This window comes from Garra rufa, chromosome 11 (assembly GCF_049309525.1).
Source record: "Garra rufa chromosome 11, GarRuf1.0, whole genome shotgun sequence".
NCBI classification, from domain to species: domain Eukaryota; kingdom Metazoa; phylum Chordata; class Actinopteri; order Cypriniformes; family Cyprinidae; genus Garra; species Garra rufa.
In genome coordinates, this window is record NC_133371.1 from 2,268,358 (window position 1) to 2,295,646 (window position 27,289).

General features: G+C 37.3%; 1 protein-coding gene across 1 annotated transcript in view; it reads left to right on the forward strand.

The window, feature by feature from the left end:
• abcc5 (ATP-binding cassette, sub-family C (CFTR/MRP), member 5) overlaps positions 1–23,950 on the forward strand; it is a 51,184-nt gene extending 27,234 nt beyond the window's left edge. The window contains 19 exon segments of the mRNA XM_073850507.1: positions 1,091–1,444; positions 1,541–1,612; positions 1,703–1,827; positions 4,161–4,233; positions 4,666–4,869; positions 4,950–5,093; positions 6,663–6,759; positions 7,290–7,474; positions 7,782–7,928; positions 8,031–8,160; positions 10,015–10,297; positions 10,387–10,573; positions 16,003–16,092; positions 16,228–16,417; positions 17,043–17,202; positions 19,271–19,349; positions 19,593–19,706; positions 19,799–19,963; positions 22,683–23,950. Coding sequence (XP_073706608.1) covers positions 1,091–1,444; positions 1,541–1,612; positions 1,703–1,827; positions 4,161–4,233; positions 4,666–4,869; positions 4,950–5,093; positions 6,663–6,759; positions 7,290–7,474; positions 7,782–7,928; positions 8,031–8,160; positions 10,015–10,297; positions 10,387–10,573; positions 16,003–16,092; positions 16,228–16,417; positions 17,043–17,202; positions 19,271–19,349; positions 19,593–19,706; positions 19,799–19,963; positions 22,683–22,784 — 2,901 coding nt within the window. The 3' untranslated portion in view covers positions 22,785–23,950.
• The last annotated feature ends 3,339 nt before the right edge of the window (positions 23,951–27,289 follow it).

Below are 27,289 nucleotides of genomic sequence, written 5' to 3' on the forward strand. Positions count from 1 at the left end.
GGTAGTGCTTGATTTATTAATGTTTCTTTGATGTTGTGTTTTTTAAAAGTGCAAAAGAAAACTTGCAATGTTCTGTGTATGCGCTCAGAGACAGAGCAGAACACGGACGTGTAAAGTTATCTTTTAGCTCAAAGGGCACCTAAACGGTCAAATGCATGCAAAAATATTTCAAAATGAGGCGCTTGGTGATTATTCATGTAAACACTTGTCAGTTATGTCTTAAATTATCATTAACAGTTAAGAATGAAAATATGCGTGTAACAGTATATTGGATCCGTGTGGCGCTTAAAGCGACAGTGAATAATATTCCTTCTGCCGTTTCTGTGCTTAATATTAATAAAACGTAAAAATACAAAGAGAAAATCACCTACTGCTCTTAATTTTTAATTAAAGAAAAACATGCTTAATTCTTACAGCGAAGACACTGTTTTATTTTACATTAAAATAATTACATTCCATTTTTCACCCAAAAATGAAAATTACCCCTCGATTTTTCTCACACTGAAGCCATCCGAGGTGTATAAGACTTTCATCTTTCAGATGAATGCAATCAGAGTTATATTAAAAAATGTCCTGGTTCTTCCAAGCTTTATAATGGCAGTGAATGGCTGTTGAGATCCATCCATCATAAAAAGTGCTCCACACAGAACCCAGCGGGTTAATAAAGGCCTTCTGAAGCAAATTGATGCACACAATAATAATTACGGTTTATGAAGTTTTCAAGATGGATATTTTTCTTACACAAACACATCGATTTGCATCAGCAGACCTTTATTAGCCCATCAGTGTCATGTGGAGTACTTTATATGATGGATGAATGCACTTTATTGGACTTAAAAGTCTTAACACCCATTCACTGCCATTGTAGGAAGAGCCAGGACATTTTTAATATAACTTGGATTGTATTTGTCAGTTATAAACACATGGGCTGGCTTGAGGATGAGTAAATCATAAGGTAATTTTCATTTTTGGGTCAACTATCCCTTAAATCTCAAAGAGAAAGACGAACAAGCCTCTGTTTACTTTAACTTTAATGATTGTTCTCCAAGAAACGTTCATTAATTCTTTCTATTTCTTCTTTTTCCTTCAGAGTTTGTTGCTGATGGCTGAGGTCAAGATGATTCGTGAGCTCCCAAGGAATCCTTCCGTTGCAGTAGAGATGAGTGGTGCCAGTTTGGCTTGGGAGACGGGCGGTCACAGTGCCCAGCCGTCGCCCTGTGGTACACCCTATGTAGGCCTCGGAATGAGAGGGTGTCGCAAAAAGCGCAGACAGCATGACGAGCAAAAACAACACGAGATGCTGGAAGAGGAAACGCATGGCCAGCTGTTGAATGATGTGTCTGCAGACATGGCTTCCGGTCCTGAAGATCAAACCCTTCAAGTGCCAACCATCAGCCAACGCCTGCAAAGAACTCTTCACTGCATTGACCTCTCTATACAAAAGGTTTACCATTTTTTATGCTAATTTGGTTTGATTTGTAATGGTAGAGATGACAAGGAATTAGCATACTAATAATCATGCCTGCTTTTGGATCTTCAGGGGAAGCTGGTCGGTGTCTGTGGCAGTGTAGGAAGCGGCAAAACATCTCTCATCTCTGCCATTCTTGGCCAGGTGAGTGATTTGAAGTGTAAAAAAAGCAGCTGTCTTTTGTCTACATTGAAGGCAACATGCATGTTTTAATGCCCGTTGTGTGTGTCCCAGATGACTCTTTTAGAGGGGACTGTTGCTGTTGATGGAGATTTTGCCTATGTGGCACAACAGGCCTGGATTCTCAATGCATCCTTCCGTGACAATATCCTGTTTGGCAAAGAAATGGAAGAAGAGAGGTGAGCACCAAATAAAAGAAAACTGTAAAGGCCCCCAATACACTCACAGCAAAGTTATTTCGCAAAGTTGTTCGCTTATCGATTAAAAATAAATTATAAATACTTAAGCAACAGTATACTGTCCATTCTTCTGAGAGTGGCATTTAGATGAATATGTAAATATCTTTTAAATAGCAAATGCTATCAAAATAGCAAAAACATGTTTTTTTTTTTTACATTTTGTTACGTTGCTGCTGTATGTTAAACTGCTTTAAATTACTTTTTTTTTCCCCCACATCAAAGTACACTCCATACACCGTGATGACAAAGCACATTTATTAAAAATGAAAAACTTAAATGATTCCATTGCATAAGTATTCGTACCCTTATCTGGAACAGCTGAACTTTAGCTCAGGAGCATTCGTATTGCTTGTAGATGTTCCTACACTTTGAGTGCAGTTAACCTGTGGCAAATTCAACTGAATGGGTATGATTTGGGAAAGGCACACGTCTTAAAAATATGCCTATTAGAGGAAAAACCAGGCCCTGAGGTAAAAAAAAAAAAATGCATGTAGAGCTCAGATACAGGATTGCATCAAGCCACACGTCTGGGGAAGAGTTCAGAAAAAGTTCTGCTGCATTGATGGTTTACAGAAGCATGTAGTCACCATTATCCTTAATGGAAGAAGTTTGAAACAACTACAACTCTTCCTAGACCTGGCCTCCTGAACAAACTGGGCAATTGATGGAAAAGGGCCTTGGCTAGAGTGGTGACTAAGAACCTGATGGTCTCTCTAGTTGAGCTCCATGATCATTTATGCAGATTAGAGAAACTTACAGAAGGACAAACATCACTGCAACACTCCACCAATCTGGGATTTATGGCAGTGTTTCTAAACTCAATCTTCTCCTTAGTAAACACATGAAAACACACTTGGAATTTGCAAAAAAGCACCAAAAGGACCCTCAGACTGTGAGAAACAAGACTCTCTGGTCTGATGAACCTCAATTCCAAGTATCATGTTTAAAGGAAACCAGACACTGCTCATCACCTGCAGAGTACCATCCCAAAAGCGGGAGGGACTGAGAGACTCGTCAAAGTCCAGAGCATTCAGAACCTCAGATGGGCCAGAAGGTTCACCTTCCAACAGGACAATGATCCTAAGCACACAGCAAGAGTGGCTTATAGACAACTCTGTGAATGTCCTTGAGTATTCCAGTCAGAGTCTGGACTTGAACCCAATCAAACATTTCTGGAGAAACCTGAAATTGACTCCATCCAAGCTGACAAAGCTTGAGAGGTGAAGAGATGAGGAGAAGAATGGCAGAAATGTTGATGTGCAAATCTTGTTGCATCATACCCATAAAAACTTGAGGCTCTAGAGGTAATAAGTACAGAGTTAAGGGTATGAATACTTATGAAATTTACCTATTTTAGTGTTTTATCTTTAACAAATTTAAAAAGTTGTCACAAATCTGTTTTGCTTTGTCATTATGATGTATGGAGTGTAGATTTGATGTGGTTATTTAAAACAGTTTAACATAAAACATCAACATGACAAAACATGGAAAATAAAGGAGTATGAATGGTTTCGCAAGGCACTGTATCTCTGTATCTGTATTGGCAGGTACCAAAAATAAAAGTATCAGTATCGGACTGGAAAATTCTGGAAAAAGTGGTATCGGTTCATCCCTGCTTTATATAATAGATTGCTTTAAAGCAGCATTACAGTATTAAACATGAAAAAACAGTCACCTTTAATTAGAATTAAAGAACAACTTTAATTTCTACTATAAAGCAGCTCTGAGGTGTGTTCATGTTTTTACTTGTGTCTGACGTCAACGGACTAAGCAGAAGAAATTAATCAGAGACGATTTCCATGTCAGAAAAGGCAGAGCCACAAAACACATCCACCTGTTATGTAATTACAAACCAACAGTAGTTAAAAGGCATTTACCAGCTAGAGCAAACTTTTCTGTTTGCTTTGGCAAGCTGTTCCGAGCCTCTTAAAGAAACTCCAAACAGACTCGTTTTGGCCTAACTTTTTCAAAATGACGAGTATCTTGGGGCCTTAATACTGGATACGTCAGTACTTTTTGGTTTGCCAAATGGCTGCACTTCAGTGTAATGAATAAGGTGCTTGAGTCCATGTGAAGGAGACTAAAAGGCTGAGCAAGTGAGACAGGGCTGTGACTAAGCGCATATGACCTTGAGCGATGGTGCTTTGTCATTGAATAGCCTCTATGTGTTTCCTGATGTATTTATAACTCTAATGACACCTTGATATTTTACCGCTTTTGGTTTTTAAAGCAGGATGTTTTATTCTCCCGTATCTTTTATGTGTCTCCTCCAGGTATCAGGCTATTCTGAGTGCTTGCTGTTTGAGACCAGACTTGGCCATCCTCCCTAATGGTGACCTGACTGAGGTAACACATCCTACACAAAAATCAACAGAGATGCTTGACACACTGTGTGATTTACACACACTGGATGCGTCATTGTGTGCTCGTGTTCTCAGGTTCAAGGCAGCAGTCCAAAACAGTAAATCTAAGGACTGGTATACCAGTAAGAATAAACAGTAAAAAAAAAAACGGAAAACAGTGCAGAAGTGCAGATCAGTTTTATTTATATAAAGTATAGACTTATTCAGACCATAAAAATACAGTCACACAGGTAAAGTGATACATTAACAACAATCCGGAACAAATATTATGTATTGGAATGGAAAACAAATATTACGGGAACAAAAATCCTTTAGGATTTGTCTGGATTGCACATTTGTGGTCTACTAATATAATAATACACAAAATTCCTCTTTAAATAAAGGTATATCTTTAATATGTGATTTTCTCTGTCAGATTGGAGAACGCGGTGCTAACCTGAGTGGCGGGCAGCGCCAGCGGATAAGCGTGGCTCGAGCTTTATTTAGCAACAGGGATATTTACATTCTGGATGACCCTTTAAGTGCTCTGGATGCCCATGTCGGAAATCACATCTTCAACAACGCCATTAGAAAACATCTGCGTGGCAAGACCGTCATCTTTGTCACTCACCAGCTACAGGTACATTACAATTTCAGAGTTGAGTTATATGAATTTTTAATTCAGCTTTCAAAAAAAACCTGTGCTATTTCTGTTGTCAGTATCTGGTGGACTGCGATGATGTGATCTTCATGCGTGACGGCAGCATCACAGAGCAGGGCAGCCATGAAGACCTCATGAATCTGAACGGAGACTATGCCGCCATGTTTAACAACCTTCAGCTGGGAGAAACACCCATCATTGAGGTCAGAAAAAAACAAAAATTTGGTGCACAAAATATTCATTATTTTACCAAAATAAGAGGGATCATACAAAATGCATGTTATTTTTTTTTATTTAGTACGGACCTGAATAAGAAATTTCACATAAAAAACGTACATATAGTCCACGAGAAAAATGATAGTTGAATTGATAAATTACCCCGTTCAAAAGTTTACATACACTTGATTTTCAGTACTGATCCACAGCTGGGTTTTTTGTTTTGTTTGGTTATAGTTGTTAATGAGTCCTGAACAATTAAACCGCCCGCTGTTCTTCAGAAAAATCTTTTAGGTTCCACAAATTCTTTGGTTTTTCAGCATTTTTGTGTATTTGAACCCTTTTCAACAATGACTATGATTTTGAGATCCATCTTTTCCATTGAGGGACTCAAATGCAACTATTAAAAAAAGGTTCAAACACTCACTGATGCTCCAGAAAGAAACACAATGCATTAAGAGCCAGGGGGTGAAAACTTTTTGATTTTGAAGATCAGGGTAAATTGAACTGGTTTGGTTTTATAAGTATCTTTTGTAGCTTCTGAAGGGCAGTACTAAATGAAGAAAATGGGATATTTAGGCAAAATAAGAAAAATGGACACATCTTCATTCTGTTCAAAAGTTTTTACCCCCTGGCTCTAAATTCATGGGCTTTCCTTCTGGAGCATCAGTGAGTGTTTGAACCTTCTGTAATAGTTGCGTATGAGTCCCTCAGTTGTCCTCAGTGTGAAAAGATGGATCTCAAAATTATACAGTCATTGTTGGAAAGGGTTCAAATACACAAAAATGCTAAAACACCTAATTATTTGTGGGACCTGAAAGATTTTTCTGAAGAACAGCAGACAAACTGTTCAGGACAAACAAGGGACTCATGAACAACTATCACTGAACTAGCATTCAGGTAACAACACCGTATTAAGAATCAAGTGTATGTAAACTTTTGAACGGGTCATTTTTATAAATTCAGCTATTATTTTCTCTTGTGAAATATATATGTAAACGTCTTTTATGTGAAAAATCATATTCAGGTCAGTACTAAATAAAAAAATAACATGCATTTTGTATGATCCCTTTTATTTTGGAAAATAATTCACATTGTGCAGATTCTTGAATTATACCAGTTGAGTCCGGATTCATTTATTTCACCTTTTTGGAGCTTGAAAGTTGAGTCTAATTGAATTTCATTATATGAGCAAAACATTCTTCAAAATATCTTTAAAAAAAAGTCACACAGGTTTTGACTGAAACGGGATTGTATATGATGAGTGTAATTTTGGGAGTTCATGTTTTATTTCTAAACACATGAAATGAGGAAGATGATGGAAAAAGTTGAGAGACAGTTCACACAAAACCATCGTCATAATTTTCCTCGTGTTGTTCCGAATGACTGTATGACTTGATTTCTTCCGCAAAACACAAAAAGAGAAGTTTGAAATGTCTACTAAGCTCTTTTTTAACAGCACCATCGGTTCTTGCATGCATTGCGTGTTTCTTGCGTATGCACAAACCATATTGAAGCTGTGGTGGAGCTTTCAAATCAGTTTTGTTACATTTCAGGTTCCGAATAAGAACTCTGGAAGTTCCCTGAAGAAACCCTTAGAGAGCAAAAAGGCAGGATCTGTCAAAAAAGAAAAATCAGCCAGCGAGGGCGATGGTAAGTGTGAATATGTTAATTGTACAGTGCTCTACTTGATGCACATTTGTGACCCTGGACCACAAAACCAGTCTTAAGTCGCTGGGGTATATTTGTAGCAATAGCCAAAAATACATTGTATGGGTCAAAATTATTGATTTTTCTTTTATGTCAAAAATCATTAGGAAATTAAGTAAAGATCATGTTCCATGAAGATTTTTTGTAAAATTCCTACTGTAAACCTATCAAAAGGTAATTTTTGATTAGTAATATGCATTGCTAAGAACTTAATTTGGACAACTTTAAAGGTGATTTTCTCAGTATTTTGATTTTTGGCACCCTTAGATTCCAGATTTTCAAATAGATGTATCTCAGCCAAATATTGTCCTATCCTAACAAACCATGCATCAATAGAAAGCTTATTTACTGAGCTTTCATGTGATGTATATATCTCAGTTTTGTAAAATTTAACCTTATGACTGGTTTTGTGGTCCAGGGTCACATTTAGTCTTGCTTTTTAGCTAATTTGTTTTTTGTCTGTTTTCTTTCAGGTCAGCTGATGCAGGTGGAGGAGAGAGGGAAAGGCTCTGTGCCCTGGGCGGTGTACAAAGTGTACATTCAGGCTTTAGGAGGTTGGCCCGTCTTCCTCTTCATCCTCGCCCTCTTTGTTCTCAATGTGGGCAGCACTGCCTTCAGCAACTGGTGGCTCAGCTACTGGATCAAACAGGGCAGCGGGGTAAGAGACAATGGGCTGTTTAGAGCAAAAGAAAGGCAGAAAGGTTTCATTTCCATTAGACCAGAGTAGATGTCCTTAAATATTTCATGTGCTTCTGACCTTTACCGGCCGTACTGTGAGTTTATCTTCGTGCACTGAAAATAAGTCACAAATGACTAATTATATTCTTTTTGGCCAAAATACTCATGCGCTGAAGAATCAGAATTAAAAAAAATATGAAATTTTGCCGGTTAAGTGTGATGCAGTGCAAGTTTCTGGACACAATTATTCATTCATCATCATGTTTCTCTGGTTTCTTGCTCGACAGAACACGACAGTGCAGGTGGGGAACAGTTCAGTAGTGAGTGAGAGTATGCGAGATAACCCTCTGATGCAACACTATGCTGCTGTCTACACTATGTCTATGGGCATCATGCTTCTTCTCAAACTACTGAGAGGCATTGTGTTTGTTAAGGTGAGATTTTACCTTATGTAATGACTTTTATAGTGATTATAGTTGTAAAGTTGTCAGAGAATGAGGTCCATGTTTTCAACGGGTGATCTTTTGTTTTTTAAGGGTACTCTGCGTGCCTCCTCGAGGCTCCATGATGAACTTTTCCAGAAGATTCTTCGTAGTCCCATGAAATTTTTTGACACAACGCCCACAGCTCGCATCCTCAACCGATTCTCCAAAGACATGGATGAAGGTGGGGCCTGATGAATCATTAGACTGTAATATTATCATCAGATAGGGGTGTGAGATATTGACAAGAAATGATATATAAAAACCCAAAACATGGTGAAATTCTTAAAATAAGGGAAAGACACAGTCTTTTCTCCACTAAACAAGTGAATTTTGCCAAGATATTTTCAGCGATAATAGACAAGATTTTATAGAATAATAATTAAATGAAAACCTAATTTTGACAAAAAACTGACATTCGACCTGTTTTTCGAATTTCCTGAAAATGTCCCAGCACGACATCTGACAGGTTTTCCCAGATCACATCACAATTGAACTGGTATTTTGACTAGTGTAGGTCCGTTGTGGACAACTGATTCCCTAAACCTTTCATACTGTTTGCAGAGAAATTTAAATTGTCATTAAGGGATAATATTTCCTTATATAAGGCAGATTTTTTTCTAACATTATTAGATGTCCCTAGTGAAAAATAAATATACTAAAATGTATTTAAAAATACAATTATTTCATACACATTGTCTACTTAAACATACCCTGTAATTGTACTTTTAGTGTACTAAACTGGTAAACTCATTTTGTACTTAATGGACTTTAATTGTGCAAATGTAGTGCTGAAGTCCAGCTAAAGATATACTGAAGTATATTTCATTGTGCTAAAGTGGAACAATTGCAAGTATGCTTTAGGTATATATATATTTATCAGTCTTTATTTATTTAAAGACTGATATTATTTAAAGATCATACAGTCCTCATCAATAGGGACATTTAAACATATTTTAGTCTTATTATTAAGAAATGTGCATGGTGCACAATAAATTTAATAAGTTTAATTACAAGTGATATGTCAGTAAATGTTAATAAACTTGAACTATACTTAGTAAATCAAATTCTTACATTTAATCAGTACATTTAATTAAAATAATAAGACACTATAGGCTTTTACCAGTCAAATTAAATAAACAGAATCCTCTTTTGCACTGCAGAAATAGCATCTGAAGTGGCATTTAGATATATTTACACTGCAATCACAATTCCATAAATGTGACCATGGACCACAAAACCAGACATAGGGGTCAATGTTTGAGATATTGAGATTTATACATCATCTGAAAGCTGAATAATAGGCTTTCCATTGATGTCTGGTTTGTTAGGATAGGACAATATTTGGCTGATATAAAACTATTTGAAAATCTGGAATCTGAGGGTGCAGAAAAATCTAAATATTGAGAAAATCGCCTTTAAAGTTGTCCAAATTAGTTCTTAGCAATGCATATTACTAATTAAAAATTACTAAATTTACAAAATATCTTAATGGAACATCTTTACTTAATATCCTAATGATTTTTGGCATAAAAGAAAAAATATTTTGACCCATACAATGTATTTTTGGCTACTGCTACAAATATACCTGCTACTTAAGACTGGTTTTCTCGTCCAGGGTCACAAATAATGTTTTAAGATTAGTGTATATTTTGAATATTTTAATATTTAAAAAAAATATATATTGAAATCATATAAAACCACCAGCAGATGGCTGCAAGTCTGTGTGAGTCATTGAGTCATTTACTCAAGCGATTCATTCAAACAAATCATTCAGAAAGTAAGCAAGTCACTGTCTTTGTGAATGAATCATTTGAGTTGTTTAAAAATGCTGATTCATTCAGGAATGAAGCACCACTGTGAGTAGCTCAGATCTGTTATGGCTATGTTTGGAACTATTTTTGTTGATGAAACCGCAAAAACAGATTCCGAATATTAGCTTGTTTATTGAACTCTTGTACATAATTAATATAATTAATATATGATACATATCGCACACTCCAGTTTTCAGACCATCTCTCTTACTGTCTTCCCTCAGTGGACACACGTCTGCCGTTCCAGGCTGAGATGTTCATTCAGAACGTGATTCTGGTGGTCTTCTGCCTGGGTGTGATTGGAAGCGTGTTCCCGTGGTTCCTGGTGGCAGTTGGGCCGCTGGTCCTCCTCTTTACGGTGCTACATGTGGTTTCTCGGGTCTTCATTCGAGAACTCAAGCGATTAGACAACATCACACAGTCCCCTTTCCTGTCCCACATTGCCTCCAGCATTCAGGGCCTGACCACAGTGCATGCTTATGGGAAAGAGGATGAATTCCTTCAAAGGTAAACATCATCTAGCTCTATGCTATAGTGTTTTCTCCTTATTCCAGTGAGCTCTGTTTATGGACTTCATCTGTGTGTTTTTCCCTCAGGTATCAGGAGCTGCTGGATCAGAACCAGGCTCCCTTCTATTTGTTCAGCTGTGCCATGCGCTGGCTGGCTGTGCGTCTGGATGTGATTAGTGTGGCTCTCATTAGCATCACGGCTTTGATGATCGTCCTCATGCATGGCCAGATTCCTCCTGCGTATGCAGGCTTGGCCATTTCCTATGCTGTGCAGGTGAGGAGAAATTGTGCAAAAAAAACTCAAGTTTCATTACAAATATCTTAACTTGTGTTTAACCAAAGTAAGTTTGGAACAGCATGAGCAGGGCCTAAAATTAACACTCGCCAAGCGCCAAATGGTTGTAAAAATCGGCGTTGGCAAGTATATGTAACAGTGTCAGTCGCCAGTTGGCAGGTAAAAATTTACAGATGCAACGTAGTGAAAACAGCCAGTTTTAAAGAGATTCGATGTTTCTGACATACGCAAATAAAAAATCTTTTCCGAAGACAAGATCGTCGGGATCAACTGTTTTGTCATAAGCGACAAGAGCGAATCAAATAATAAAATACAAATGGGCTGATGAGGTCAGAGCAGTGTGGCTTATCCCTAGACACGGTTCTAATAACTTTTTTTGAGAAGATATTCTGCTTCATTTTGTAAGTTTAACTTTCCTTTCTTTATTGTTTGTAACCCAAGAATGTGGTGACACAACCCTGGGGTTACGCCCCTAAAACGGTTCAGTGAAGTATAGTTTGAAAGGTTGTGTATTCGGATGTAAGCATACACTTAGTCACATAATTATGTGAAAATGTGAGTTACCTCGTAGACATAGTCTTAAATGAGTTATAAAGTCTTAAATGTCCGTAAAGAGTTGGGAGAAAATCGGACATGCGTCAGATCCGCGTCATGTGCATCAAGTTTTAAAGAGTTTAAAGTGAAACCTGCTGAAGTCTGTCATTGATATAAATCAAAGAACAAAAGAAAAAAAAATCACTCGACTGCTCTAGTCGCTCATTAACTTTTGTAGCTTGAAATGAAGATGTGTATCTGTATAGTTATGCATATACAATTTATAGTTTAAAATCACTTAAATTAAAAGTTGTCATATATTTTAGAGCCTATTAAATGTTAAAAACAATGGCTTTCATTCATACTGTAATGCTGCGTTCACACCAAACGCGAATATGCGCCTGGCGTGAGTGATTTCAATGTTAACCCTCTGGGGACTGAGGGTGTTTTGGGCCCTGAAGAAGTTTTGACATGCCCTGACATTTGTGCTTTTTTCAGTATCTTAAAAACATATGAATGGCCCAAATCTGATTATATTGTAATCAGCACAATTTGGGCTACAATAATATGTAAGCAACATGAATGTACATGTTTGTGTTTTTGAGAAAACAACGTTTATGCGTGCTTAGTGAAAAACAAAATTTTTGAAGTCACTGAAATAAAGTCATGAAACACATACAGAATATTTGTTCACAAGACTTTGAGAACTGGATGTGTTAGGCTAGAGTTTTTTCTATCAAATGATGTGAAAATCATCTCGTTCACTTGTTTACACAAAACAGTATATTGATTTAAATTTTTGAAGACACTTTTTGTTTAGAATAGCTGTATGCGAAGAAGGCGTGAATGATCATGAATAATGCTGTGATTCACACCTGAGAAGACAAAGACCTGCATAATGAGCCGCATAATTAGTTATTCAGTCAGATGACTGAGAGGAACAAAGGAATGAATGAAGGAGGAATATAAGGACAAAATATGTTTGTAGCTTATTTTGAATAGATTTATTTATCAAGAAAAATAACTTGAGATTCACTTGTGAACTTCTTTAACATCTGAAGATGGTACAGTGCTCTCAGGAAAACAGTTTGAGGAGACTCAAGTAAATGTCAGCAGGATTCATGTGTTGAGCAGGTTTCCAATCACTAAAAACAACAAAACAAAACATCTGTGAGCATGTTAATATCAGCAGCATCATACTATTTATTTATATATATATATTATGATTTTGTAGTCATAGACCCACGCATTTTGTACAAACGTAAAAAGGACATTTTATATCTGAGAAACTAATAAAAATTGCTTATCGTGTTAAACATCCATTCGAGAACACAGTATTAATACATATTGTCAAAACATACACTAAGTGTAAACCCTCATATTACATCCTACTGTTGTAAGATACATTAATAACTAAATAAATAATTATGATCTTATAGAAACTAGGCTATATTATAACTGTTAAGCTTAAATGTGAACACTATAAACTTTATATTGCATCATTCTTTATTGAACAGACTATTAAAAACATACTGGAATCGTGAGTCATTTAGATGCAGTGAAATGAAACGTACTTTATAATGTTTCACTTGCTGTAGTCAGGAATTATAGTTGGCAAAAAGTCTTAACTGGTAAAATGTTTGCACATTCTGTCACAGTAATAACTAACAAGTAGGCTAATAAGAGAAAAAAAAACTTACTCATGTCTTCTGAAGTACGTTTTATTCCTGACAGAGTCTTCTTCCAGAAATGACTAACTTGAACGAAGTTTCTCCTTTGTTTACCGTGATGTGGGCGTCTACTTTTGGCGCGGCGCCCTCACGTGGACGATTTGAATATGAATAGCAACAGCTCGTGGGCGTGATCTAATTATAAAATAATGAAGCAGACCGGAGAGACTGGACATCGTGTTGGTTTCATATTGATTATTTTATCACAGGATATTTGTTTTCGGTAAAACTTACTTCGTTTAAAAGTATACATATCAAGCTTTGTCTAGACATATTGCTCATGTCTCTGTGTTGCATATTGGCTGAGTTATAGTCTATTTTACTGACGCGTTTCTGAATGAAGATCACGGAGATCAACGCGGCAGACAGCACACCCTTTTTGTTTTCTTTATTTTGCAAAATCACAATGTTTTTTTGATTTTGTGAGTATATACAAATAAAAGTAGACCCTTTACAGATTCGATTGATGTACTGCTTTTATCTGTACAATCAGAAATGACAAAGTAATTAAAGTTCCTTTTGGGAAACTGCCTCAAAACGCCCCAGGGCGTTTTTCGTCCCCAGGGGGTTAAGTCAATGGTAAGACGCGTTTACGCGCGTCTGGAGTTCTTGCGGCGCGAATTGGCGTTTAGCGTGGCGCGGTAGACGCGAATTCGCCTCATTCGCGCGTCCAGTTCGCGCGAATGCCGCGAATTGAGCGTCTGGCGCGTTACGCGCGAATTGTGCTTTTTGTGCATCACGCGTTTGACGCGAATTCGTGTCTGCCGCCCGAGTTGAAAAATCTGAACTTCTGCGTCAATTCGCGCCGCGTTAACCAATCAAGAGCCTGCTTGATGCTGTGGCGGCAGGCCCGCCCGGAGTCACTCATTCAAATATGAAACATGAATACTAAATGCCTAGTGCGGTTCTAATGCACAACAAAGCAAGTGTTTTATCACATATATGACACATATTCATTTTGTATTGAATGCTATTTATTCCATATCTAAATCTTAATTGTATGAAACATTATTATAGTGTAGTGTGTCACAATAATAACAGAACAATAATAACTATAATAGTGTGTATACTTTAGTGTGTCTGGACAGTGTTGTGTGAGGAAAATAAAGAAATCACAGGACAGGTTAAATACTTTTGGAGGCTGGCTCCATTTATCATCAAAACAAAAATAAATAACAGATTTTACAGTAATAACCTGAACAAAGAAATGGCACAGACCTATAGAATTATTATACATCAAAGGAGGAATGACATAAAGGAGTAGTTCACTTTTAAAATGAAAAATCTGTCATCATATACTGCTCCAACGCACAGAGGGAAGTTCCACCGCTCCTGAAATCCCCTCGCTCCGATGCGGGACAGCAGGTCATCGAACTGGGCGCGGGACAGGCGGAAGTACCGCTGAAAGCGGCCGTCATCCAGGCGCAGCTCCTGGAGCGAGTGATGAAACTCGCCGAACGCCTCCGAAGGGTCTGCTGGACCCAAATACGGCGACGATGATCCCTACGCCGCTGTTCTGCTCTCCAGAGCAAATACAGAGCGGTGACTCTCTCGATAAATGACCGATCAACAACAGACATCTTGTAAAAAGATGGCCGCCAACGGGGTTTGAAACTTTCGCCTCTGACTTTTGTTTTTACGCGCGTCGATTTCGCTCTTGACGCGCGAATGAACACAAAGTGGTCACGCGTATAACTAGACGCGGCAGGCGCGAATTTAGACGCATATTCGCGTTTGGTGTGAACGCAGCATAATGTTGGATGGCTATAATTAATTGATAAGACTGAACGAAAATGCATTTAATAGAGACACCAGTAGCAGGAACGATTAAAAACTTTAAAAAATTAAAAACCAAGTAAAAATTTGGGCCGGTAAATTTTATCATATCACCGGCCATTGGCAGGTGTGGCAAAAAGTTAGTTTTAGGCCCTGAGCAAAAGGGTAAATGATGCCAGATTTTTTTAGTTTTTTTGGATGAACTGTCCCTTTAATTTTCAATGTTTTTTTGTGTCTATAAAGGTGTTTTTACTAAAACTTTTGGTATGGACCATTATGGTGTAAAAATGCCTTGAAACTCTTGAAAATGCACTGAAAAATGCTTTTCTTACTTAGATTTTTTTGTCTTGTTTCCAGCCAAAATATCAAAAAATTCTTAAATCAAGAAAAAATTTCTAGACAAGTAAAAAAAAAAATCTTTTTTTCAGAAAAAAACAAGTCAAAATTAAGTGGGTTTTTGCTTAGAACAAGCAAAATAATCTGCCAATGGGGTAAGCAAAAAAAAATCGTATTTCAAACAGAAAACCAGTTTTTTTTCTTACCCCATTGGCAGATTATTTTGCATGTTTCAAGCAAAAACGCATTTAAAATCTTGACTTGTTTTTTCTGAAAACAAGAATTTTTTCTTGATTTAAGAATTTGTAGAGATTTTGGCTGGAAACAAGACAAAAAATCTAAGTAAGAAAATCGTTTTGTGCAGTGTAGGCTTGGGATATGGTTCATGTAACTGTTTGCAGTAGTTATTAAAGCACCACAGCCTATTTTCCAGAAGTATCCACAATTATTGATGATGAGCGGGACGCATGCCCTACAGGCAGATCAGTGCATTTCTCATTGCTACTGGCTTCTGCTGAAATCGAAAATCCCTCATTCTTTGCATCTTCTCTGCATCTGTGGCAGACTAATGCAGGTGCCGTTCTGTGCATGTTATGCCTTTTGCCTGATTGGTTTTTCTGCCAAAAAAATGAAGCGAGAACAATGCTTTCCATTTTTAGCATCTTCTCTTGAGTCATTACCTAGTTACACTGGTAAACAGGCGCCACTAGTATTCACGGCAGTGTTAGTGTTGATGACGCAAATGCACTGTGGTTCACAGCCAGATAATACAATGTGAAAAGAAACCTGGAGTGAAACTGGATGGGAATAAAACTAACAAAACAAGTGTGAAGACAGACTTGATTGACACGTGTAGTACGCATATGTTTCCCTCAAAGGAGATTTGAATTTAACATTTGCTTACACAACAGAAGCTATTGTATTGTATGAAGGAAATGGATTGAACCAGGTCTTTTATTTAACTAAACCTAACTGGAACAAAATAAACTAAATGAATTACGTAGACATCTCAGCATCTTCTTAATTTTACAGCTTACAGGATTATTCCAGTTTACGGTTCGCTTGGCCTCTGAGACCGAAGCTCGATTCACCTCAGTGGAGAGAATCCACCATTACATCAAGGTACTAGTCTCACATTATTTTTGACTGACAAATTCAGCTTGACATTTCCAAATCCGACACTTGTTGTCACTCTTTTACAAAAAAAATTGAAAGGATGAGGTTGAGCCTTTGCTTAGTCACCTGTGTCTGTCTTAGTCTTTGTCCCTGGAGGCTCCTGCAAGGGTGAAAAACAAGGCTCCTCCATCTGACTGGCCCCAGGAGGGTGAGATCGTGTTTGATGGAACGGAGATGAAGTACAGAGACAACCTCCCAATGATATTGAAGAAAGTTTCCTGCACCGTTCGACCAAAAGAGAAGGTTGGGATTGTGGGACGAACAGGCTCAGGTTAGTCACTTCTCACATCCCACAGAGAAAATAAAATAAATCAAAAACAGATTTTTTTTTGTTTTTAAATACTTAATAAAGTATAAAGTGTATTAACAGAGGGTACACTGCAAAAAATGCTTTTCTTATTTAGAATTTTTGTCTTGTTTCCAGCCAAAACATCTAAAAATTCTTAAATTAAGAAGGATTTTCTAGACGAGTAAAAACAAGTCTAAATTAAGTGCGTTTTTGCTTGAAACAAGCGAAATAATCTGCTAATGGGGTAAGAAAAATAATCTTGTGTTCTGTTTGAAAGATTTTTTTGCTTACACTATTGGCAGATTATTTTGCTCACTTAATTTTATTTTACTGAAAACAAGAAATAATTTTTACTCGTCTAGAAAATCCTTCTTGTTTCAGGAATTGTTAGATTTTTTTTTGTCTTGTTTCCAGCCAAAAAATCAAAGTAGAAAATAATTTTTTGCAGTGTAGTAAAAGTTTACCAAGGCATCATTAACTTAAAAAAAAATCTTAGGCACTTCAGATATTCAATGTAAATTTTTTTTTTTTTTTTTAATCATGCCTATTATGAAATAATGTGTAATAAAGAGAAAAACAATAATTCTGCCTTCTCATCTGTCCTCAGGGAAGTCTTCTCTGGGAGTGGTTCTCTTCCGGCTGGTAGAACCGTGTGGTGGCTCTATTAAGATTGATGGTGTCAACATTTGTGACATTGGCCTTGCTGATTTGCGCAGCAAACTGTCAATCATTCCACAGGAGCCAGTGCTTTTCAGTGGTACTGTCAGGTAGGTGGGAACTCTTCTATGCTGTATCTCAACTGATTCCCAAAGACCTTTTCACACATATCATGTTAGGGCTTCATGCGGCAGGACCTTTTGCATGAAAAATGTTCCAGAAGGACGATGTGTGAATAAAATAATGCATAACTTGACAATACTTTGTTTTGTTCTACAACATAAACTGCACACACTGACATCACCAAACTGTTTTATCTAGTTACTTATTAGAACATAACTGCTATAAATGTATGTTTCGGAATAGGTGTGTGCAGTTTGTAAACATTGTAGAACAAAACTTCAAAGTATTGTTTATCCACAGGCTTTACTTTACTCATACAGTGCCTTGCGATAGTATTCATACCCCTTTATTTTTGCACATTTTATGTTGCTGCTTTATGTTCAATAGGTTTAAATGACTTTTCCCCCACATCAATCTACACTCCGTACATCATAATGATAAAGCAAAAACAGAATTGTCAAAACTTCATACATTTTAATTAAAAACTGAAATAAGTACATTGCATAAGTATTCATACCCTCAGTACTCAGTTGAAGCACCTTTACAGCCTCAGGTCTTTTTGCGTATGATGCAACAAGATTTCCACATCAGCATTTGGCAATTATCTGCCATTCTTCTCACCTCTCAAGCTCTGTCAGCTTGGATGAGGTCTGGCAGACATTTTCAGGTTTCTCCAGAAATGTTTGATTGGGTTCAAGCCCAGGCTCTGGCTGCGCCACTCAAGGACATTCACAGAGTTGTCTATAAGCCACTCTTGCTGTGTGCTTCAGGTGATTGTCCTGTGGGAAGGTAAACCTTCTGCCCAGTCTGAGGTTCTGAATGCTCTGGACTGGGTTTTCATTAAGGCTATATTAATATTTTGGTGCATTGAGTCCCTCATTTCCTGCCGCTGAAAAACAGTCCCACAGCATGAGGCTGCTACCAGCGCACTTTACTGTTGGGATGGTGCTCTGCAGGTGATGAGCAGTGTCTGGTTTCCTTCAAACATGATGCTTGGAATTGAGGTTCATCAGACCAGAGTCTTGTTTCTCACAGTCTGAGGGTCCTTTAGGTTCTTTTCTTCCCCAGATATGTGGCTTGATACAATCCTGTCTCTGAGCTCTACAGGCTGCTCTTTTGACCTCCGATCTTGATTTTTGCTCTGATTTGCATTTTCAGCTGTGTGACATTTTATTAAGACATGTGTGCATTTCCAAATCATACCATTTAATTGATTTTGCCACAGGTTAACTTCACTTGAAGTAACATCTACAAGCAACAACAGAGCAACTTTAAATGCTCTTGAGCTAAATTTCAACTGTCACCCCTGCTGAAAAAAACAGCTAAAACCAGCCTCCTGGTTGGCTGTTTTTAGCTGGTTTAAGCTGGAAGTAGCTGGTTTTAGCTGGTCTGCCTGCCCAGCCTGGCCAGGCTGGGAAAGTGGCCATAACCCCTCTAAAACCAGCCTAGGCTGTTTTTAGCCGTTTTTTCTACCAGGGATAGACAAGAATACTGAATTGATTGGGATTGATAATGAATACTTATGCAATGGAATCATTTAGGTTTTTGATTTTTAATACATTTGCAAATATGTTAAAAACCTGTATTTGCTTTGCCATTATGGTGTATGGAGTGTAGATTGATGTGGGGGAAAAATAATTCAAAACAGTTAGGCAGCAACCCCTGGTGAAAAAGCAGCTAAAACCAGCCTAGGCTGGTTGGCTGGTTTTAGCTGGTCAACTAGCCTGGTTTTAGCTGGTCATAGCTGGTCAGCAGGCTGGTTTTAGAGGGGTTTTGGCCACTTTTCCAGCCTGGTCAGGCTGGTCTTAGCTGGCCAGGCTGGGAGACCAGCTAAAACCAGCTACTTCCAGCTTTTTTAGCAGGAACATAACAAAAGGTGAAAAAAGTGAAGGGGTATGAATACTTTCGCAAGGCACTGTAAATTTGAAAAACCTCATTATAAACCCTATACGATTAAGCGGCAAATCAATCATACCTGCACCACTCTGTTGTATAAAGTGACTTAATTAGTCATACATCTGCATCCCCTATTGTAATTTTTTTTTTTTTCAACAGATCCAATTTGGATCCATTTAACCTGTATTCAGAGGAGCAAATCTGGGATGCCCTGGAGAGGACACACATGAAAGAATGTGTAAGCTAAAGAAACCCCTTCAAAAGTGACGCACTGTGTATAATGTTTCCAGGTGAAGTAGTTTCAGGTTGCCCACTCTGTTAGCAGCTTCTCATTTTGTCTTACACACCTAAGGGCAAGTATGAAATCTCAGAGTTTGTCTTAGATGACTTTTTGTTGCTCTTCCCTCCATCTTACTATCAGTTTTCCCACGGCTTTGAATCTTTGTAGTTCATCGTGTTGCATCTCCTCTCTGTTGTTCAGGTGTCTCAGCTGCCTTTAAAGCTGGAGTCCGAGGTGGTGGAAAACGGGGAGAATTTCTCTGTGGGTGAGCGGCAGCTGCTCTGTGTGGCCCGAGTTCTTCTGAGACAGTGCAAGGTGAGTGAACAGCCCGACTTTGGTCTTGTCCATTAGAGAGAGTCGATTGGGATTACTTTGTTTCCTCCAATTTGTTCCCTCCCAATTTTTAGATTTTGATCTTGGATGAAGCCACGGCAGCTATGGACTCAGAGACCGACTGTTTGATTCAGGAGACGATTCGTAATGCCTTCCAGGACTGCACCACGCTGACCATTGCACATAGATTGCACACGGTGCTCAACTGTGACCGTATTATGGTGCTCAATCAGGGCCAGGTATGGTGTAAATGTTTGTAGTGGTGGGAAGTAGGGTCAGAAATTGAACTTTTCCATTAAGAAGCATTTTTTACCATTGTAAGGGCACTTACTTTTGTTAAATGCCAAATACTTATTTGTTTGTCAAATGTTTAAATTGAACCAATTACTTTTAAATTTAATTAGAACGCTATAGACTGTTACCAGTCATATTTTATCAACATCAACAATAGCCATTTTTACACTGCAAACGTGGACCAGAAGCTGCATCTGAAATGGCATTTAGTTGAGGTCAAAAGTTTACATACACCTTGCAGAATTTACAAAATGTTCATTATTTTACCAAAACAAGAGAGTTCATACAAAATGCATGTTATTTTTATTTAGTGCTGACCTGAGGATTTTTCACGTAAAAGATGTTTACATATAGTCCAGAAGAGAAAATAATAGTTGAATTTATAAAAATGAGATCCATCTTTTCACACTGAGGACAACTTTCATTTACAATTATTACAGAAGGAAACACGATGCATTTAGAGCTAAACAGAATAATGTGTACGTTTTTACATTTAGTACTGCCCTTCAGAAGCTACAGATGATACTTGCATGTTTCCCAGAAGACTAAAGAACTTAAATTTACCCTGATCTTCAAAAAAGTTTACTGCTTGATGCTCTTAATGCATCGTATTTTCTTCTGGAGCATCAGAGAGCGTTTGAACCTTCTGTAATAGTTGCATATGAGTCCCTCAGTGTAAAAAGATGGATCTCAAAATCATACAGTCATTGTTGGAAAGGGTTAAAACACACAAAAGTGTTAAAAAAATAAATACATTTGTAGGACCTGAAGGATTTTTCTGAACAGCGGGCAGTATAACTGTTCAGGACAACAAAGGACTCATAAACAACTATCACTAAATAAAAAACACAGTTGTGGATCATTCAGGTAACAACACAGTGTTATGAATCAAGTGGATATAAACTTTTTGAACTATGTGAAATATCGTATTCAAATCAGTACTAAATAAAAATAACATGCATTTTGTGCAATCCCTTTAGCAGATTCTGAAAGGTGTATGTAAACTTTTGACCTCAACTGTATTTACACTAGTTGCATAATGTAAAAAGCATACATTTATTATATAAATAAAACAGCAACTCATTACAGAGTAGGGTTGTAATGTTATGACAGTGTCATTATTTTTAAAGGGATAGTTCTCCAAAAAATTCAAATTCTGTCATTAATTACTCACCGTCACTTTGTTGCAAACCCGTAAGACCTTCAGCCTTAATTTTATGAAGCTATAATGGCCAGAAAGCCATTATAATTTATAATTTTATAATTTTAATCAAGGACATTTTTTTTCACCGACGAAAACAAAATAATAACGAAACAAAAACTGGTTTTGAATTGCAAAAACTATTATGAAAATCTATTGAAATTTTCGTCAACGAATAAAAACGAGATGAAAATGTTAGGGAGGGATGATTGGGACAAGATTCATTCAGAACAAATCTGCTGTGTGGTTGGAGGCCTACATTTGAACTATCATAGCTATTGATCTATCCGGTGGGAAATGAGCTAACATATACTTGCTGAACGTCTCATAAAATGTTAAAAAATGTCAACATCTGGGAGTAAAAAAAAGAGCAGACATATGGATACATTTGATGACGCAATAGAGAACTCGGTTCGGTTGAGTTTACGAGCGCACACACCAAAGCAGCGCCTCTCACACAGCACACGAGTACTTTTTCACGTCACATCAATGGAGAAATAGACAAAGAAACAATGCTGAGTTGTCCGTTTTGATGAGAATACATGTAAAAACACTCGGTTACATCTTATGTGAACGTAAACATGTGAATCAGTACATTGCATCCATGTATCCAGTTTTAAAGGGACAGCAGCCTAATTTTCTTGCTATTGTCAGAGTCATTGATTGTTCATTGTTAATCAAGCAACAAGTGAAAGACATCAAATTAGTCACTGCTTTTGACTGAATCGCTTTCTAATTTTTTTTAATAAAAATATATATGTCTGCTTGAAAGAATGAAGAATGTGGAAAGTTGTTATAAAGAATGCATAATTAGCGTATATAACCATTGGTATTTCATTGAAAAAAAGACAATGTTCCTGTTTGTTTATGAGAAGTGGTTTCATTTCATTTGAATATAAAGTCATGTTGCATATTACAGCAGTTAAATCTGTCTGTCATGATCAAATCTTAATATCAAACCTATATAATGAGTTTGGAAATTTTAGAGAAATGCTTAATAAATGCATTACACTACAACTAAACCCATTTGATTTTAACCCACTAAATCTACTGTTGATATAGATGGGTAAAATTTAGCCGGCTAAAACCAAAACAATTCAGATAACTAAAGTAAGAGTAAAACGAAATGGCATTTTAGTCAAAAAACTGACTAAATCAAAATGAACACTGCGGTGAGTAACTTAAATGCTGCTGATTGGCCATTGGTTTCAGCTCAACAGACATGTGTGTGTGATTGGTTATAATCCTCAATGAAAAACAGAACAGAAAATATGATGCATTGTGAACAGCCATAATAGATTTAGTTGAACTGTGCTCATTTTTGTTCACTTTGGTGGCAGTTTGCGGGGGGGCCCTGGTGGGAAGTAATCCAACGAATTTGATGAAAGAAGCCTATTTTTCTGTGGTTCCTCTGTTTTACCGTCTCACAGGCTTTTTTTTCTTTTTTTTTCTCTCTGACCCAGGTGGTGGAATTTGACGAGCCGTCCAAGCTCTTGGCGAACGAAAACTCTCGCTTCTGTGCGATGCTGGCAGCGGTGGAGAACAAAATCTCTGTAAGAGGCTAAAGGATGTCTAAGCCAAGGTTTCACTCCAGAGGACCGAAGGGAACATTCTCCATTAATATTCCAGTCATTGCTGCTTCGACGTTTCTCCCTCCTGCAAACCTATAGGGACCTGCGGAGGGAGGTTATTGTATTTCCATGAAACTCATGGGCTGTCATTAGGGGCATGCCTGTTAAGATGTACTACTTGTGAGCTTAAATGGTTAGGTCAAGAAACACTGATACTGTAATGCTGTTTGCGTAATGAAGAGGGGAAATCAGATTTCATGTAGTTCAATTCATGGAAGCTGGTTTTGCAGAGTACATATCTCTGTTTATATGAGTATATATATATATATATTTACAAGGTGGTTGCAGAATCCTTTTGTATTGATTCTGCTGGTCTATGTACAGTATGTAATATATACATACATTCAGATGTATCATCTTTCATTACGGTTTAATATTTTTGACAACTTGACTGTCTTCAGTACATGTGTAAATGTTGTCTTGTGACTTGAACCCTAAACTTTGGCACAGGTGATGTTGTTCACAGGATGTTGTATAAGCACTGAGTAAGTGGGACTCTTTAAAGAGAAACAGTGCTGCTTATTTACTGTCTCCTTGTTCAGCACTCCAAGGATTCAGTCTTATTTAGCTAAGAGGCCTTTGTATATTTATAGCCTATTTCCACTGTTAACATTTTCGCCTGTTCCTTTTATTTTTCCTCTTATGTGGTATTTCTTTTTTTGTTGTTTTTTTGCTCTTTTGTGTATGAAAGCATTTCTCATTTTGGCTTCTTTTCGCACTTTGTATCCACTTCTATAGGAGGTCACTGACTTTGTCCCAAAAGAGACGCTCGTCGAGGGTAACCTTAGCAGGCCAATTTTGCTAGAGCGGGCCTTTTTTGTGTTTTTTCGAGTGTTACGTCGTCTATCACAGCACTGGTACAAAGAGATCGCACTGAACGGACCTTCTGCATCAGGTTGTGATGGACGTTTGTGGTCTGCAATAGAGGGGAATTTTATTCGAAACAAGTCCCCTCATCAGATCCTGCAAAAATGTACGTGTCATTTCCATTTGTTTCCATAGCCTTAGCATGATTTCTTAATTGCCTTGTGAAAAGGGTGGAAAGAGAGAAGGAGAGCGTACACTCTCTCCGCTGTCTCAATAAATTTATTTTAGGTTTACCCGTCCTGTGTCTCTGTTTCTGGATTACTGAGAGAGTGATATGCCTACAGAAGTCTACCCTTACGAAAAAGAAGTTTTATTCAAGTGTGCTATTTAGTATACTTCTTTAAAACGAAAAATAGGGAAGTATACTTTTTATATACTTCTCAGAAACACACTTAAAATGACATTGAAGTATACTCGACTTGTACTTAGAAAAAGTAAGTATATTTGAGAATCTGTGTTTTCATTGTTATACGCTAGGGGCGCTATTGCATATCTGTATAGAATTTCCAAAACACAAGTGAAGAAAAAACTGAAACAACAAACAGCTTCCACATGTAATCTAACACCATCGTCAGACATAAAACAGCACCAAAACCATAGATATGGAAAACTGTGTAACGTTATGGAATAAAATGTCGACCCATGAAGAGGTAATAATGACTTTCAAGCTTTGGGTTGTTGATCAACTTCATCTACGTTTTGACTATCATCAATAGTCTTTTTGTTCAAAATGTTGTTTGTTTATTTTTGAATTATGAAACTTGCGCACATTCAAGTGTTTATTAAAAAAAGAATGCATGTTTTTGTTTACAAGCAGATACTCTTAAAACAAGATATATACAATTATAACAAAATATATACAAATTAATGCCTAAATAGGGACATATATATATATATAGTATACTTAAAGTATGATGTAAAGTTCACTTAAAGAAAACCTATGAGTATACTTGCAGTATAAAACTACTAAACTAGTAGTTTACTAAGACTATACATCAAAGTGTACTAAAAATGCACAAAAAGTATAATTGGTAAACTATCAGTATACCTAAAAGTTTGTTTTTAGTAGACTTTCAGTGCAAACTGAAAACGCAGATGTAAACTAGTTGTGTACTCAATGTTTACTACTGTTATACTTAAAGTATACTTAAAAGTATACTTTATATACTAGAAATTGGGCCAATTTAGTCCTAATGAGTATTGAAATAGTACACTTACTACATAAAGTATACTTAAAATATACTTGAACTTAAGTATACTTTTTGGTAAGGATACTGTCTGAAGGTCATTTTCAGGGTTGCCAGGTTTTCACAACAAAACCCAATTGCTTAAAATTGCATTCCAGGGGTAAAATACACGTTTTGTGGTGGGGTTCCTCTGGAAAAAATAAGCATTCCACTTGCTAAATATTACGTTATTGGGGACGCCTCAATCCGCGGACGTGAAAAACAACCCGCGGAAACGGTATGAAAGTAGCGCAATTCCACAGAAAAAAACGCAGACTTGGCAACACTTTTAGTCGTTATACAGTCGTGGCCAAAAGTTTTGAGAATTGCATAAATATTGGAAATTGGAAAAGTTGCTGCTTAAGTTTTTATAATATCAATTTGCATATACTACAGAATGTTATGAAGAGTGATCAGATGAATTGCATAGTCCTCCTTTGCCATGAAAATTAACTTAATCCCGAAAAAAACTTTCCACTGCATTGTTAAGAAGGCTTCAGGGCGTCCAAGAAAGTCCAGCAAGCGCCAGGATCGTCTCCTAAAGAGGATTCAGTTGCGGGATCGGAGTGCCACCAGTGCAGAGCTTGCTCAGGAATGGCAGCAGGCAGGTGTGAGCGCATCTGCACGCACAGTGAGGCCAAGACTTTTGGAAGATGGCCTGGTGTCAAGAAGGGCAGCAAAGAAGCCACTTCTCTCCAAAAAAAAAACATCAGGGACAGATTGATCTTCTGCAAAAAGTATGGCGAATGGACTGCTGAGGACTGGGGCAAAGTCATATTCTCCGATGAAGCCTCTTTCCGATTGTTTGGGGCATCTGGAAAAAGGCTTGTCTGGAGAAGAAAAGGTGAGCGCTACCATCAATCCTGTGTCATGCCAACAGTAAAGCATCCTGAGACCATTCATGTGTGGGGTTGCTTCTCATCCAAGGGAGTGGGCTCACTCACAATTTTGCCCAAAAACACAGCCATGAATAAAGAATGGTACCAAAACACCCTCCAACAGCAACTTCTTCCAACAATCCAACAACAGTTTGGTGAAGAACAATGCATTTTCCAGCACGATGAAGCACCGTGCCATAAGGCAAAAGTGATAACTAAGTGGCTCGGGGACCAAAACGTTGAAATTTTGGGTCCATGGCCTGGAAACTCCCCAGATCTTAATCCCATTGAGAACTTGTGGTCAATCCTCAAGAGGCGGGTGGACAAACAAAAACCCACTAATTCTGACAAACTCCAAGAAGTGATTATGAAAGAATGGGTTGCTATCAGTCAGGATTTGGCCCAGAAGTTGATTGAGAGCATGCCCAGTCGAATTGCAGAGGTCCTGAAAAAGAAGGGCCAACACTGCAAATGCTGACTCTTTGCATAAATGTCATGTAATTGTCGATAAAAGCCTTTGAAACGTATGAAGTGCTTTTAATTATATTTCAGTACATCACAGAAACAACTGAAACAAAGATCTAAAAGCAGTTTAGTAGCAAACTTTGTGAAAACTAATATTTGTTTCATTTTCAAAACTTTTGGCCACGACTGTAGACTGAGGCGTACTGTAGATTCCATAGAGTCGCTCATTGTTTCTCCAAAACATCTTGCTCTTCTGCGATTCCTTGTTATCACCTTCAATATATTTTTTCTTCTGTTCACCTAAGAAAGTACAATTGCGCTAATGGGGATGACAAAGAGCCAAAGGAAGGGTGGTACACTTGAGTCATAGAATGAATGAGTCAGTAACATTGCATTCATTTTTTTCTATTGATGGGAAATCGCTTTAAAGAAAGCACATACACTATAACACTCATCTGCCCAGTGCAAGAAGGTAAAGGATGATAAGGTAAACCAGCACTTTCTGAGATTACAATAGAGGATTTGTAAATGGACCTGTGTTGACAGCAGCCATACTTATGCAGGATGGCTCTTTCCCCTACGGACTGTGTCAACCAATTTCAAGGGTTTACTGCAGTGTAATATTATTGTGGTTATTCATTTAGCCGACACTTACAACAGTCCCTCAGGAGAAACCTGGGGTTAATGGGATCGTTTCAGACACCATACATAGTGTGACTTATTAACTACTACGATTGTGCCTTAGGCAAAATACCTATCGAATCATCTAATTGTCATCATATCACTTAAAAAAATTAAACAAGGGGATTATTTGGCTAAAGGTTCAGTATGAAGACATTGTGTAAACTTACAATGTACTCATCTGTCTTTGATTTCTAATAACTTTTATATATATATATATATATATATATATATATATATATATATATATATATATATATATATATATATATATATATATATATATATATATATATATATATATATATATATATATATATAT